Raw genomic sequence first — 12,335 nt, 5'->3', positions numbered from 1 at the left:
TCAAAGAAAAAAAAATCTTAAAAGTGTATATCCGGAAAACCAAACATGGGGTTGGCGGGCGAAGCCCCCTAGTTTCTTTAAAACAAATGAAGATTTCTGCTTTCAATACAGATACTGCACCTTCAACAGTATGCAGAAAATACAGTAGTTTTCTCAATATGTACTTATAAAAATTGTAACCCTTCCAAATCACATAGTATATCAATATAGTTAAAGCTAGTGCAATGAACACTTTTCACAAATTTGATCTATTAAAACAAAGCTTGGCACTCTATCTTCAACTTGTGAACAAGGCTAAAGGTACTATATAATGAAAAATTCATATAATTTACGCATGTACAATTGGGGGATCAACAAACATTTAAGCAGTCTTTGGACTGAAGGTCTAAGCTCAGGTTCCCTGATGAAACACTGAATCAGATTCACAGTGAACATGCAGATTCCATTTTTTAAGCTATTCCCCTTTGAATTCTAGTTCATAAGGTGGCAATGATGAACACTGCTTAATTTTGTTGTACACAGCTAATTAAAACCAAAAGGAACAGTAAGGATTCCTGTATAATCATGCCGAAAGACTAAAAGTTGTTAACTTACTCACCTTTACTTTCCAGCTCTCTCAGTGCAATGGTAGATCGGGGACGATCTTTCCTTTTCTCTTGAACTCGTTCTTCTCTTCTGCTATTGCCTTTGTATATTTTCAAAGCTTCAAGAATTTCTGATTCAACAGAAAATTCAGTTGAGTCCCACTCATAGCTTTCATCTACTGAAGTATCACGTCTATAAGGAATAAAGTTAAGTGATCAGACAGGCATATTAATCTTGAAGCTAATACCGACACATTCTTTCATAAAAGAATGAACATTTAGTGTCAATGGGTCAGCTGTACATCACAGCTGGAAACAACAGTAAAAGAATTTTAAATTTGGTGGGGAACAATGCCTCATGATGGTTTTGCATAAAGTAGGGATGGTGATTTAAACAGCTAACTGCAGTGGTGTCCTTATTGACATCGTCCAACTGATGATAGCAAGCCTGTGGTTATGATAAACTGTCTATGGCTGAAAATTGTCAAAAAAACAGCCCTCTTAAACATAAACTGACTTGGTGTGACTGAGGAGCTAATGTCCCATCCAAGGTTGGTTTCCACCTAGTAGCCAGTACTGTTGAGATTACAAACAGGTCTTTCCACTGCTAAATTGGATAAGTACATCAGAAATTGGATGGGCCAAGATAAATTAAATCTCAAAATTTCAAACAATGTATGGATTATACAAAGTTTGATGGGTACCACCAAACAAGAGTCAAAAGATAAATCATACTGATGAGAACTTGACATTCATGGAAAAGGTTTGACCACCACGGGCACAGATATTAATAAAAAGCTACTAAATTAGTGGAAATCTATGGTTGATCTCACTTTATGTGGCTCACATCTGCATTTGTGTTAAATCATGTAATTTCTTGTGCTCTACCAACCAGTATGTTACGACTCAAGGATTGTAAAAGTGGTTTTTTATATCAGTTTTTGAAATGCTTCAGACCTCATTTACTAAGTAGTCATATATGTAGCCATGAAAAAGCCAAACTAAAAAAAAGTATTTCAGTTTTTTTTTTTTTTTGTTTGTTTGTTTTTTTAAACAGAATTGTCACCCTGGCATATTTTAAATGGTAAAGTATTCCAGATTTTTGGTGCCTAACAGCAAAACATTACCATCACTTCCTTCATGCTTACCTTGTGGAATAATAAGCAATATCTTACTGTAGGTTAGAAGATCTAAGGTTATGACTTGGACAGTACGGGGACAGGCATTCCAAAATATAGGAAGGAGTAAGATTATGTAAGGCTTTATAAATTATTAGTAGTATTTTAAAGTCAGTTCTAAAGGACGATTGGTAACCAATGTAATGATGTTAAAGCTGGTGAGATGTGCACAAATTACATTTTTCTGGTTAATACTAGAATCCCTGAAGCCTGCAAAAATATTGTAATACCAGGCCACCTTAATTTTACTCACACCTCCTCATCACTGCGTTAATTGTGCACCAGTATTGCCTTTGTTTTGCAAATGTGTCAAATCGACCACAGGCAGACTGTCTGCTATCCCATCCCACACCAAGGCAGCTGAAGTCAAGCACAGATGAAGTCTGTTTACCTGGGAGTGAGGTGTCTGGAATTGTACAAGAAAATAATATATTGTTATCTGAAATACATACATTTCATGTGTGTTTCATAATATCTATAATTATCTGTGTAAATGTAGAATGACATTTTTTGCTTTTTTTCTTGTGCTTTTTATTAAGAATAAAACTATATAAAAACTGAATGAAAAGAAAATCGCACATAAGTTAGTCTTAACAGCCTGTGTAAAGTTATCGTACTTGTAAAAGCTCATTTTTATACTCTCAGTCACATTCACGCTTACACCCCCCCCCCGATCTGACACAGTTAGTTTTTGAATAAAAGACGTGGTATAACGAAACAATGTGGTTTTATGTGCAGATTTTTTAATTTGTTTTTTATTCAGTTTTATTGTGCGGATTTTTTAATTCAGTTTTATTCTTGAATAAAAGCACACTTGTTTTGTTGATTTGTTACATACTTAAATGAAACGTATGTTTTTATTATATAATAGAAACAGTAAAATCAGCCCAGAATCAAACCAGCAATGTCTTGGTTATGTTGCAGCAGTTCTTACTCTTGCAAAAATGAAGCAGATATTTGACACTGCCACATTCCAATGTGAAACGTGCAAACACAAACATGCATGCAAACATCTTTACTTCGTATTTGGGTTTCCATTTGCACACATTGACAGCAATATGTAAATTGAACATTATTCAAGAATAAAACCAAAGAAAAAAAAAGCACACTAGTTTTGTTATACCTTTTGTGAAAGTTTTTATTTGATATTTGGACTTCAGTCTTCAAATATTATAGACTTCACATCAACAATTTGTCATTATTAGTTTAACATATGAAAAAATTTCTGCTTTAGTTATACATTCAATGAAATGTCGTCCTACATTTACACAGATTGCTGGAGACACGGAACACACATGAAATGTATGAATTTCAAGTAACATTATATAATTTACTTATACAATTCCAGATGCTTCACTCCCAGATAAACTGACTTCAGCTGTGAGAATTTTGGGTCTGACTCCAGATGCCTTGGTGGGGGATGGGATAGCAGGCTGGCTGCCCAAGGCCGATTGATACATTTTCAACACAAAGGCACTATCGGTGCACAATTAACACAGTGATGAGGAGGTGTGAGTAAAATTAAGGTGGTCCGGCATCACGAATATTTTCACAGGCTTTAGAGGTTCTAATGTTAAGATTCTGGCTGCTGCATTCTGAACTAATTGCAACCAACTGAGGTTTTCTTTGGTAGTCCTTTTAGGAGTGCATTACAGTAAACTATTCGACTTAAAACAAAAAAAGGAATTAATGTCTCAGCATCTTGCAATTTTATTAGAGTTCAGACTTTACCCTCAAATTTAAAAATGCATTGCTAATAATCAGGTTAATGTGCAAATTAAAGTTTAGGTCACTGCCCATGATTACGCCAAGGCTGTTGAATGTTTACTGCAGTCTTAAAACAAGTAAAGATGAGAAATGTACAGTGAACAACAGAAGTACAGCTGGAATGGCAGCTTTTGTACAGGCCAAAATCAAGACAAATCACATCAAAACCATTTTATTCACCAACAGTATTTAAGTGAAAAAGAAAAACATTTGTTTATAAGTGTCTCATTCTCCGTTGTCTTTTATAACCTCTGTGATCCTCACACATCTTGATCCAGTCTATATTTGTATTGTAAGTTCACATGTTCAAGAACAAAGAGTCTATGATAAAATTATTTTTTGCAACAATAAATAAAACTTTAGGAGGATTACATATTTCCCATGACACCCTATCTAAAACACAACAAAACATTATGTATTAATGCCAGCTAAGTAAAAAAATAAATTCCAGCTTTCTAGTAGTCTATTAGTTTACTGTAATCTCAACATAAACATTCATTTGATTTCCTGGTAAGCAAATACAAGTAGTCAGTCACACAGGAAATACTTGTCTAAAAAATAAGTATCCCGTCTTAATAGGGGTCATTCCATTAAGATTCATCCAATTTTGAAAAAAGTTGCTGCTGTATCATTTTTTAAAAATCCGAATTGACTGATATCCAAAAATAATTATGACAAAATGCTGCTCCCTGCTAACCTGCTTCAGAGATGGCAACTGTCACAATTTTTAGCATTTGGAAGCCTTTATGAGATCTCAAATATTTCCTGAACCAATAAAGATATTTGAAAGATTCAAGGTTTTTCTCATCATAAAGTGAAGAATCTTCACTAATCACATGCTCCGAGTTCAATTGTTTTTACTTTATAGCCCTTTAAAAATTAAAGATTGGACACTGATTTTCACTAAGGGATTTATTTTTTAAAGGAAAAGTTTGGTATTTTCTCAAGTTGAAGTTATTTCATCACAAATATGACATATATGCATTTGCCACACCAAATTGTATTCTAAAGTCCAGTGGTTTCTATAAATTAAATATATATATATATATATTGCACCATTGCTTTACAATGGAGGAAATAGGGCATAAGGCACCACTGAAAATAAAAGCTTAAAACTTACAGAATACATCCTCTTTAAGTTTTGATAAATGAAAAAATGCCTTACATGCTTCCGACACCTTTGTGACAACAAAAAGGGATGTGGAAATAACCATTTCATCATTTATTCCTGGTACTATTTTTCTTAAGGTAAAAATGCATGTTCTGTTTGCTCGAGTTCACACATAATTACAGACATAAATCAGAACAAAAACTAACTACTTGTCATGAACAGTTTACTGTGAATTGATCCAATTTGGAAGAAACTGCTCCTCTGGGAGGGGAAAGATTAGCTAAAGACTTTATCTGCTGAGGTAGTGCACAGTTTGTTTTCTTTTAAAGCTATTTTACAATGTATGTGTAATTGCAAGATGCAGATCAATACTCAACAGCTGCCTTGGCTATATGGCTATACCTGTACCCCATTAAGTCCAATATAAAGCTCCAGTATGGGCAAGATATTACTTAAAGTTTATAAAAATCGCTGGAATTTGGAATACAGATTCATGTGGAAAATACATACATGTCTGTGAAAAAATAACATTGACTTGAAAAATGCCAAACATATCCTTTACAATGCCTCCTTCCTGTACACTGGTATTAAATATTCTAAATAGATACTAAAGGAAATTTAGTTAATATGCAAGAATTAAATCAAATGAATTCTGATTTTGGGCAGCACGGTGGCGCAGTGGGTAGCGCGGCTGCCTCGCAGTTGGGAGACCTGGGGACCCGGGTTCGCTTCCCGGGTCCTCCCTGCGTGGAGTTTGCATGTTCTCCCCGTGTCTGCGTGGGTTTCCTCCGGGCGCTCCGGTTTCCTCCCACAGTCCAAAGACATGCAGGTTAGGTGGACTGGCGATTCTAAATTGGCCCTAGTGTGTGCTTGGTGTGTGGGTGTGTTTGTGTGTGTCCTGCGGTGGGTTGGCACCCTGCCCAGGATTGGTTCCCTGCCTTGTGCCCTGTGTTGGTTAGGATTGGCTCCAGCAGACCCCCGTGACCCTGTGTTCGGATTCAGCGGGTTGGAAAATGGATGGATGGATGGAATTCTGATTTTAGTTCAAATGATCAACAACCCAGCCAAGCAAATCTTACTAATGTAGGATGCTGCTCATTGTATACAGTATCTTTTGTATTACTGTTAGACCTGAAAATGGCATTTGCCAAGAAGCAAATAATAGAATCAATAATCTTTAGACATTTGTATTAAACTTTTACAGCCTACAAAAAGGTCAGCTTGAGGTGTCCTTAACTCTTGCCATCTTTCTCTCGTTCTATATGAAAATTACCTTTTTTGAGTCCTGTTCTCCAACATGTTGCTGTCCGCTGCCATTGCCTTGTGAGACTCATTCTCTGTCTCATTGTCTGTACACTGAGTAGTTTCAGGAGAGCCAGGTAAAGAAGGAGAAAGAGAAAGGGAACCTCGGGGGAGTGAATGAGAAAAAGAAGTGCCCATGCTTCCTCGTCCACTGCTCTGACTGGCAATGCTTGCTCTGGCTTCTTTCACATCTTTCAAGTCTTGTATTAATACATCAGTTTCCCTCTCACTTTCATCCACTTTGCTTGTTTCATGTACTGGTGTCCTAAATCCAATGGAACAATGATAGGGTGATGGCCAGCTGTACCCTCTTGGCAAATAAGCCCTTAGTGGTCCCTTTTTAATTGCAGGTGGTCTCAGAAATTCTGTTTTCCCACTTATTTCTCCTGAGGCATTTTGCTTTGGTCTCATCCACTTTGCTCTTTCACAAGATAGTGTGTTTGGACTTTCAACATCCATCAACCTTGAGGCGGACATGTTTTTCATCAACTGACTAGGCCCTGTTGACTTGGGCAATGTCAGTGCAGAATGTTCCCAAGTATTCACCTGGAGAGTTTCTGAACTGGACTTTCCTTTTGGAGATGAACCCGATTTTTGCAGAGCATTTCGACTACAATCACGAGTGTGCTGCAGTAAATATCCACAGCTCTGAGAGGTGGAAGGCCTTGTGCTTTCACACTGCTTCCACCACTGAGCTCCTAAACTATGAGATTTTCTAAGGAATTGCTCAGAACCATGAGATTCAGAAGCTGAACCTTCTAAAATTTGAGACTGATTTAGGAAAGGCCTAGGGCATGGCTGACTTTGATAAGAAAAATTGGTTCTTTTAAAGTCCAGGCTCTTAATAAGATCTGGTTTATGTTTAAATAAGTTGTCAGGGTTTGGAGCTACATAAACATTTCTGTCTTTGAAAGGTTCTGGAGGGCTCTTTAGATCAATCCTCCTGGAAATGTTTCCTGGCTTTCCAGCTAAAGAACTTCCAAGCGTCTCTTGTGAGGCCCGCAGTTCTTTTTTAACCAAATCCATGCTCACTGATAAGTCATTTTCAGAACTTTTATATGCTCTATGTTCACCCAACCCCAAATCTGGGGTATGTTTTGTCTCTATTTCAAACTTGGGTGACTGTTTTAAAGAATTAAACTCAGGAGAATATCCAGGAGTATCTATAGTAAGGTCAGGCTTCTGAGCCAATGAAGTATGAAAGTCACTCAAGTTCAACATAACTTCTGAGGCTAAACCAGATGTGCCATTTGAAAAGCCTTGCTGCTTTTGGCATGAGTGTGATGCTTTGCATGTCTCTAAAGATTCCTGGGAACTTTTCATTCCTGAACTGGCTTCATTCTTGTCCTTTGACTCTGGAGCACAAACATCTGTGTCTGTGACTTCAGCTTGATCCATGGGTTCATCAACACTCATTTCAATAAAACCTGGTAAACTCAAATATTCCAAAATGCTGCTTGTATACAGCAAAGACAAGGAATGTTGCTGTGAAGTATTAACTGGTGATGGGGATTTTCGATTCAGCATTCCAGTTTTCAAAGAAACAGGAGATTTGCATATAGACAAATTAGACTGCTCATCTTCTCCATCATTGTCCTGAAAGAAAGTCACAGAAGACAAGCTAGCTGAACTGTCATTGAATTCGTATTTTTCACTTTTTCTAGAACGGGCACGGACACCTTCTTTTTCAATACTATTGGATAAGAGTGCTGTGGTTACACAGTGGTCACTGCTCTTCATCTCATCCTCACTTTCTAGCTGAACAGTATCCTTACTTTCAGATGTTGGCTGCAGAGATTTTGCTCCATCTTGAGTGCTCTTTTCTTCAGCAGTGGAGTTATTTTTTATTCTTTCAACCTTTCCTGCATCTATTCCCATCTCCTCAGTTTTACTGGAATTAAACTGAAAGGAAGTTTCAGAATTTCCACCAGCAGAGGAGTAGTTATTACCTTCATTTACTCTTCCTCCATTTTCATTCATGGCTATGGCTGTAGCATTACACAAATATTCATCCCTTTTTGTCACCTCTTTCTCTTCTCCTTTGAACCCTTCTGCCCTGCATATAACTGTTGAGTCTAAGGAATGTACATCTGCTTCCCTGTCACTTGCTTCTTCTCCTTCATCAGTGTGGATTTCCTCTTCAGCCACCTGTAGGGACTGCCTCAAAATCTTGTCATCCACTTCCCTGCTCCCTGTATCATTTTCTCTTTTTGTACACCCCAATTTCTCTGGGTATACTGCTTTTGTCTCTCTTAAATCACCAGAGAATTGAGGCGAGCTGGCATTGTTTGGAGAAAGAAAACATTCAGAGGCTGCATGTTTAACCCCATGTTTAGCCCCTTTACAGTCATTCCATACAAATGGGTTTCTTTCTACTGGCAGCAGATTGGTTACAGATGTTACAGGACTGACATCCCATTGGATGTAGGAGGCAGAAGAGGTGTGGCTCAAAGGGCTGCTTGTGTTACCAAAATAGCAGCCCCTGCGAAAGCTGTGCTTTTGAGCATTAAGTGCAGAGGAACGGCTCTTGGACCTTAACAACACTGATTGTGGTTGCCATATTGCTTCTTCAAGCTGCTTGTCCTGCTCTTTTGTTCCCTCTGGGCTCTGCTGATGACTAAGAATTCTGTCTTTTCTCTTCTCTGAATCTCTCTCTTTAGCATGTTTAAAATATGTATTCAAGCTGTCTTTCTCTCTTTTGTGGTCACTTTCTTTTTCCATCTCAGAGACTAAGATACTAGCATTTGTTATACGCCTCTCCCGGTCCACTGGGTTCTTCTCTGGTACTTTTTCTTCCATCTCTCTTCTGGTCAGTTTGGCATCCCCTCTTGTTAAAGAAGTGTGATTGAACATGGCAGCTTTTTCCTTCTCCTCTGTTTCTTCAGAGCTGTATTTTTCTTTCTTTAGCTGTGACTGGTGGAACCAATGTGTTTTTGATGGATGAGGTGAACTATAGTTTGAATCAAGCATTGCAATGTCCTTGGTTATAACATTCCGAGATTCTGCACCAGGCAGATACTGTAGTCTGTCTTTTTGCCAAGCTGCTTCTTCACGGGATATACTAAATGGTACATAACCCTTACAAAAGTCTTTGTTTGCTTGTCTTCTCAGAGAATTTTCAAAATCCACAATCCTACCCTGTGTACTTTGTGACAAATCCCCCTCCGTTGTATACTGATCTTCATATGCATAGCGAAGGCTGTCACTTTTGGTTGAATGGTGTTTTTTTGTATTCATTTCTGTGTCATTTAAGCAACTTCTTTTTATGTCTTTACCCTGTTTCTCAGCCTCATATGTTACTGCATACTTCCTCCAATCACTCTCTGTATTCTGCTCCTCTCTGGTGTACAAACCACCGTTGTGCTGAGAATATCTGACTTGTTCTTTAGCCCAAGAGCTATAGCTTTCTCTACTATCAAAACTGTTTTCGAGTTTGCTTACAGGAAAGGAACAGAAGGCTTTTTCATTTGTAGTCAAGCTGTTGATACTCTTCTCTACATGACCAGGTTTGATTTGCTCCTCACTGCTGTAGTCATAGGAGCAGTCATTTGAAGACTTTTTAGATATTACTTCTAATTTTTCATTGTCAAAATCAGCCTCAGCGGCTGAAGTCCCATTGAGCTGTGGAAAATCCTTTATCAGATTTTTCTTCACCTCCGGAGGAGATATGCATTCTGGCTGCACAATAAACCTACCATCAGGACCTCTAGAAATGGGTTCGATGGGAGAGGTTGGAGAAGACATGCCACCCAAGTGACTCTCAAAAAGAGTGTATTTGGGTAGTGGATTGCAGAGTAGCTGTCGTTTCTGTGATTCCTGGCTGTTTTTGCCTCTCTTCTCAAGAGAAGCATAATCCGAGGCACTGCCAAAGAGAAAGGGGCGAAGTTTGAACTTCATGACGCTGTCTGGGCTGTCAGCAAACGAGCCAGCTCTGTTAAGAGGAAAAACCAGAGAAGAAATTGATGAACCAATCCAACTATAGCACCTGGCTAAATCATTATGATTATGATTTGATTAAAAAGTCAGACCAAAGTGTACTAAAATGAATCTATTACATTGTTGAAAACAGCCAAACAAACTAGGTAAACTAATATTAGAACAGAAAACCTATTGTAACTTCAGAAAAGACAATCGGTTACAGCAGAAGTTCAGTGCCCTTTAACTATTTACTGCTAAGGTCATTTTGTTTATTTTATACTCCTTCAAAACTCAACTTTAGACATTTAAAATTGCTTATTAGGCAAGAAGATACACGCTACTAATTACATCAATATAATGGAAGGCAGAATCCAACTTCTTAAAATCAGTATTTGGCTGGGGCTCCAACCCTAAGTATAGCCTTTGCTTCGTTCTTTCCGTCATTGCCTTTTACAAGGAGAATTCACCTGACTGGAAGGATAAGAGAAATAAAAGACGAAGACTGAAAGAGGCTTTTATCTTTAGCATTGTAAAGCTCTCCTAGTGTTCTTACATTTTGATTATTGTGCTTTTTGATGTTTTACGTGCTTTTTGGCTTTTGTCTTTGCCTCACGTTTTTGGTACCACTGCTTATTCCTGCCCTGCTATTTTGTGTTTGACCACCTGCTGGCCCCTCATTCTGACCTGCACTCCAACCAAGGTGTGCACTGCCTGGTGCGCTGAGCACTGAACTTTATTTCTGTCTAGCATTTGTCTGGTATTCAACTGCTAAGAAAAGTACCTAAAACATGAGACAAAGACAAAATCCATAAAGTAGGCAAAAAGTTAAAAAGCACAAGAGAGCTTGAGAGAATTCTCTTGTAGCAGATTGCACAAACTACAGAATGGACCTACACACAATATATCTATGAACATCATATTGTAACTGTAAATTGGATATTTTATCCAATATAGGTGTCAATGAAGCTGGAAACAACTGTTTAAAGCTGATTGGTGCTTATTTGCCCTATCACACTAATGGTTACTTTGTGCTTATGACAGTGAAGGCAAAGGAGGCTTGATTCTAAGAGTGATTTAAGAACACAGATGTCTTTAATTATTTCAAAGTTCACAAATCTTTCTACTGTAGTGTGGATCTGTCTGTTACCCTAATAGTTAGAGTAAGTAACACCTATTAGTAGTAGTATAACTGGAAAGAACAATAGATCTCAAAGTAGTGGACAACAGATCACCTGTGATCCATAATCATGAGCAAAGTGACAATGATTGTATCAGATATTAAATTTGCTCGGATATATGACTCCATTATGTACTTACAGAATTTTTAAATTTGATCTTTGCTAAAATAAAATCCTTGCTTACCAACCTGTGTCACAGCATGAAAACTGTACTGCTGACCAATCTTATTCATCATTCCTTCTAAGTCATTTCAGTTTCTTATTTTAGTTATATGGTATTTCTGTGACAATCAGCTTATGTCAAGAGAAATTAGGTGAACAGGACTGGCAAGCTTTGACAGAAATGGACAGCAATCAGTGCTGTGTGTTCATTCCTTCCCTTATTCAAGCATGTTCATAATTTTACAAAATTTATGCTTTTTTCAAGTCTCCGAACTTCTGTTTGAACATCTCGGCTGTTATAATGGCAGGGAATTCCACTAAGACAACCAATACCAGCAGCATTCACCCATAGCAATTACATTCACTCACTTGATTGAGCTGTCTGTCTCTCTCAGATACTCTTTTTCCAGGGGCCCGAGAAAAAAATGTTGTGTACACCCGTTTCCATGCTCACATTGAGATGTATAAAAACTAAACTTGGCATAACGCTACTCACATTTTCACTGCAGCCTCTGACCATGTGTACACATGTTTCTGCTCGGTTTTGTAGATGGGCTGCACCCAGCATCAGAGCAGTGCTACTGTTTCTGTGGGGTTTCCTTTTCTTTCTTTAGATTTGCATCCATGATGCAGGCTTTATCAAATACACCAAAATTAATTACATATCGTTTACAAATTTAAGGCACTTGATTGTAATCGCTGCGGTTTACCCCTGCCTGGGGTTTGTTCCTGCCTTGCGCCCTGTGCTGGCTGGGATTAGCTCCAGCAGACCCCCGTGACCCTGTGTTAGGATATAGCAGGTTGGATAATGACATTACTGACTGACTGATTGTAATCGGACTGTAACAATACAATGGTGCACGGAATGGCCAAACTACTCCAACTACCACGGCTAATGTAGCATTGTTAGAAGACATTGCAAATGGAAGAATTAGAAGAGCGCACATATTTAAAGATGATACTTATTTCTTGTCCCATGATGACGAATGGCTTCTAAGTTGATTTAGACTTCCAAGAGCCATCCTCTAAGAGCTGTGTGCTGAACTTGGGCCAGCTTTACAAGGTCAGAATTTGAGGAATTGTGCTCCTTTGCAAGCTCTGTCTCCTCTTGGGCTTTTAGTGACAGGAGCTTTTC

At 38.1% G+C, this 12,335-nt stretch overlaps 1 protein-coding gene across 4 annotated transcripts in view; it reads right to left on the bottom strand.

Moving 5' to 3' along the window:
- Positions 1–12,335, bottom strand: part of igsf9b (immunoglobulin superfamily, member 9b) — a 164,580-nt gene that overhangs the window by 7,925 nt on the left and 144,320 nt on the right. For 3 of the 4 annotated variants that reach the window (XM_051923298.1, XM_051923299.1, XM_051923297.1), the window contains exons 19-20: positions 5,914–9,873; positions 599–777 (exon numbers count right to left, since the gene is read on the bottom strand). In XM_051923298.1, the coding sequence (XP_051779258.1) occupies positions 599–777; positions 5,914–9,873 (4,139 nt within the window). The remainder of the gene's footprint in view (positions 1–598; positions 778–5,913; positions 9,874–12,335) is intronic. The other variant, XM_051923301.1, reaches the window with a different exon arrangement.

Source organism: Erpetoichthys calabaricus, chromosome 1 (assembly GCF_900747795.2).
Source record: "Erpetoichthys calabaricus chromosome 1, fErpCal1.3, whole genome shotgun sequence".
Lineage (NCBI taxonomy): Eukaryota > Metazoa > Chordata > Cladistia > Polypteriformes > Polypteridae > Erpetoichthys > Erpetoichthys calabaricus.
This window is presented reverse-complemented; position numbering and strand designations above follow the sequence as displayed.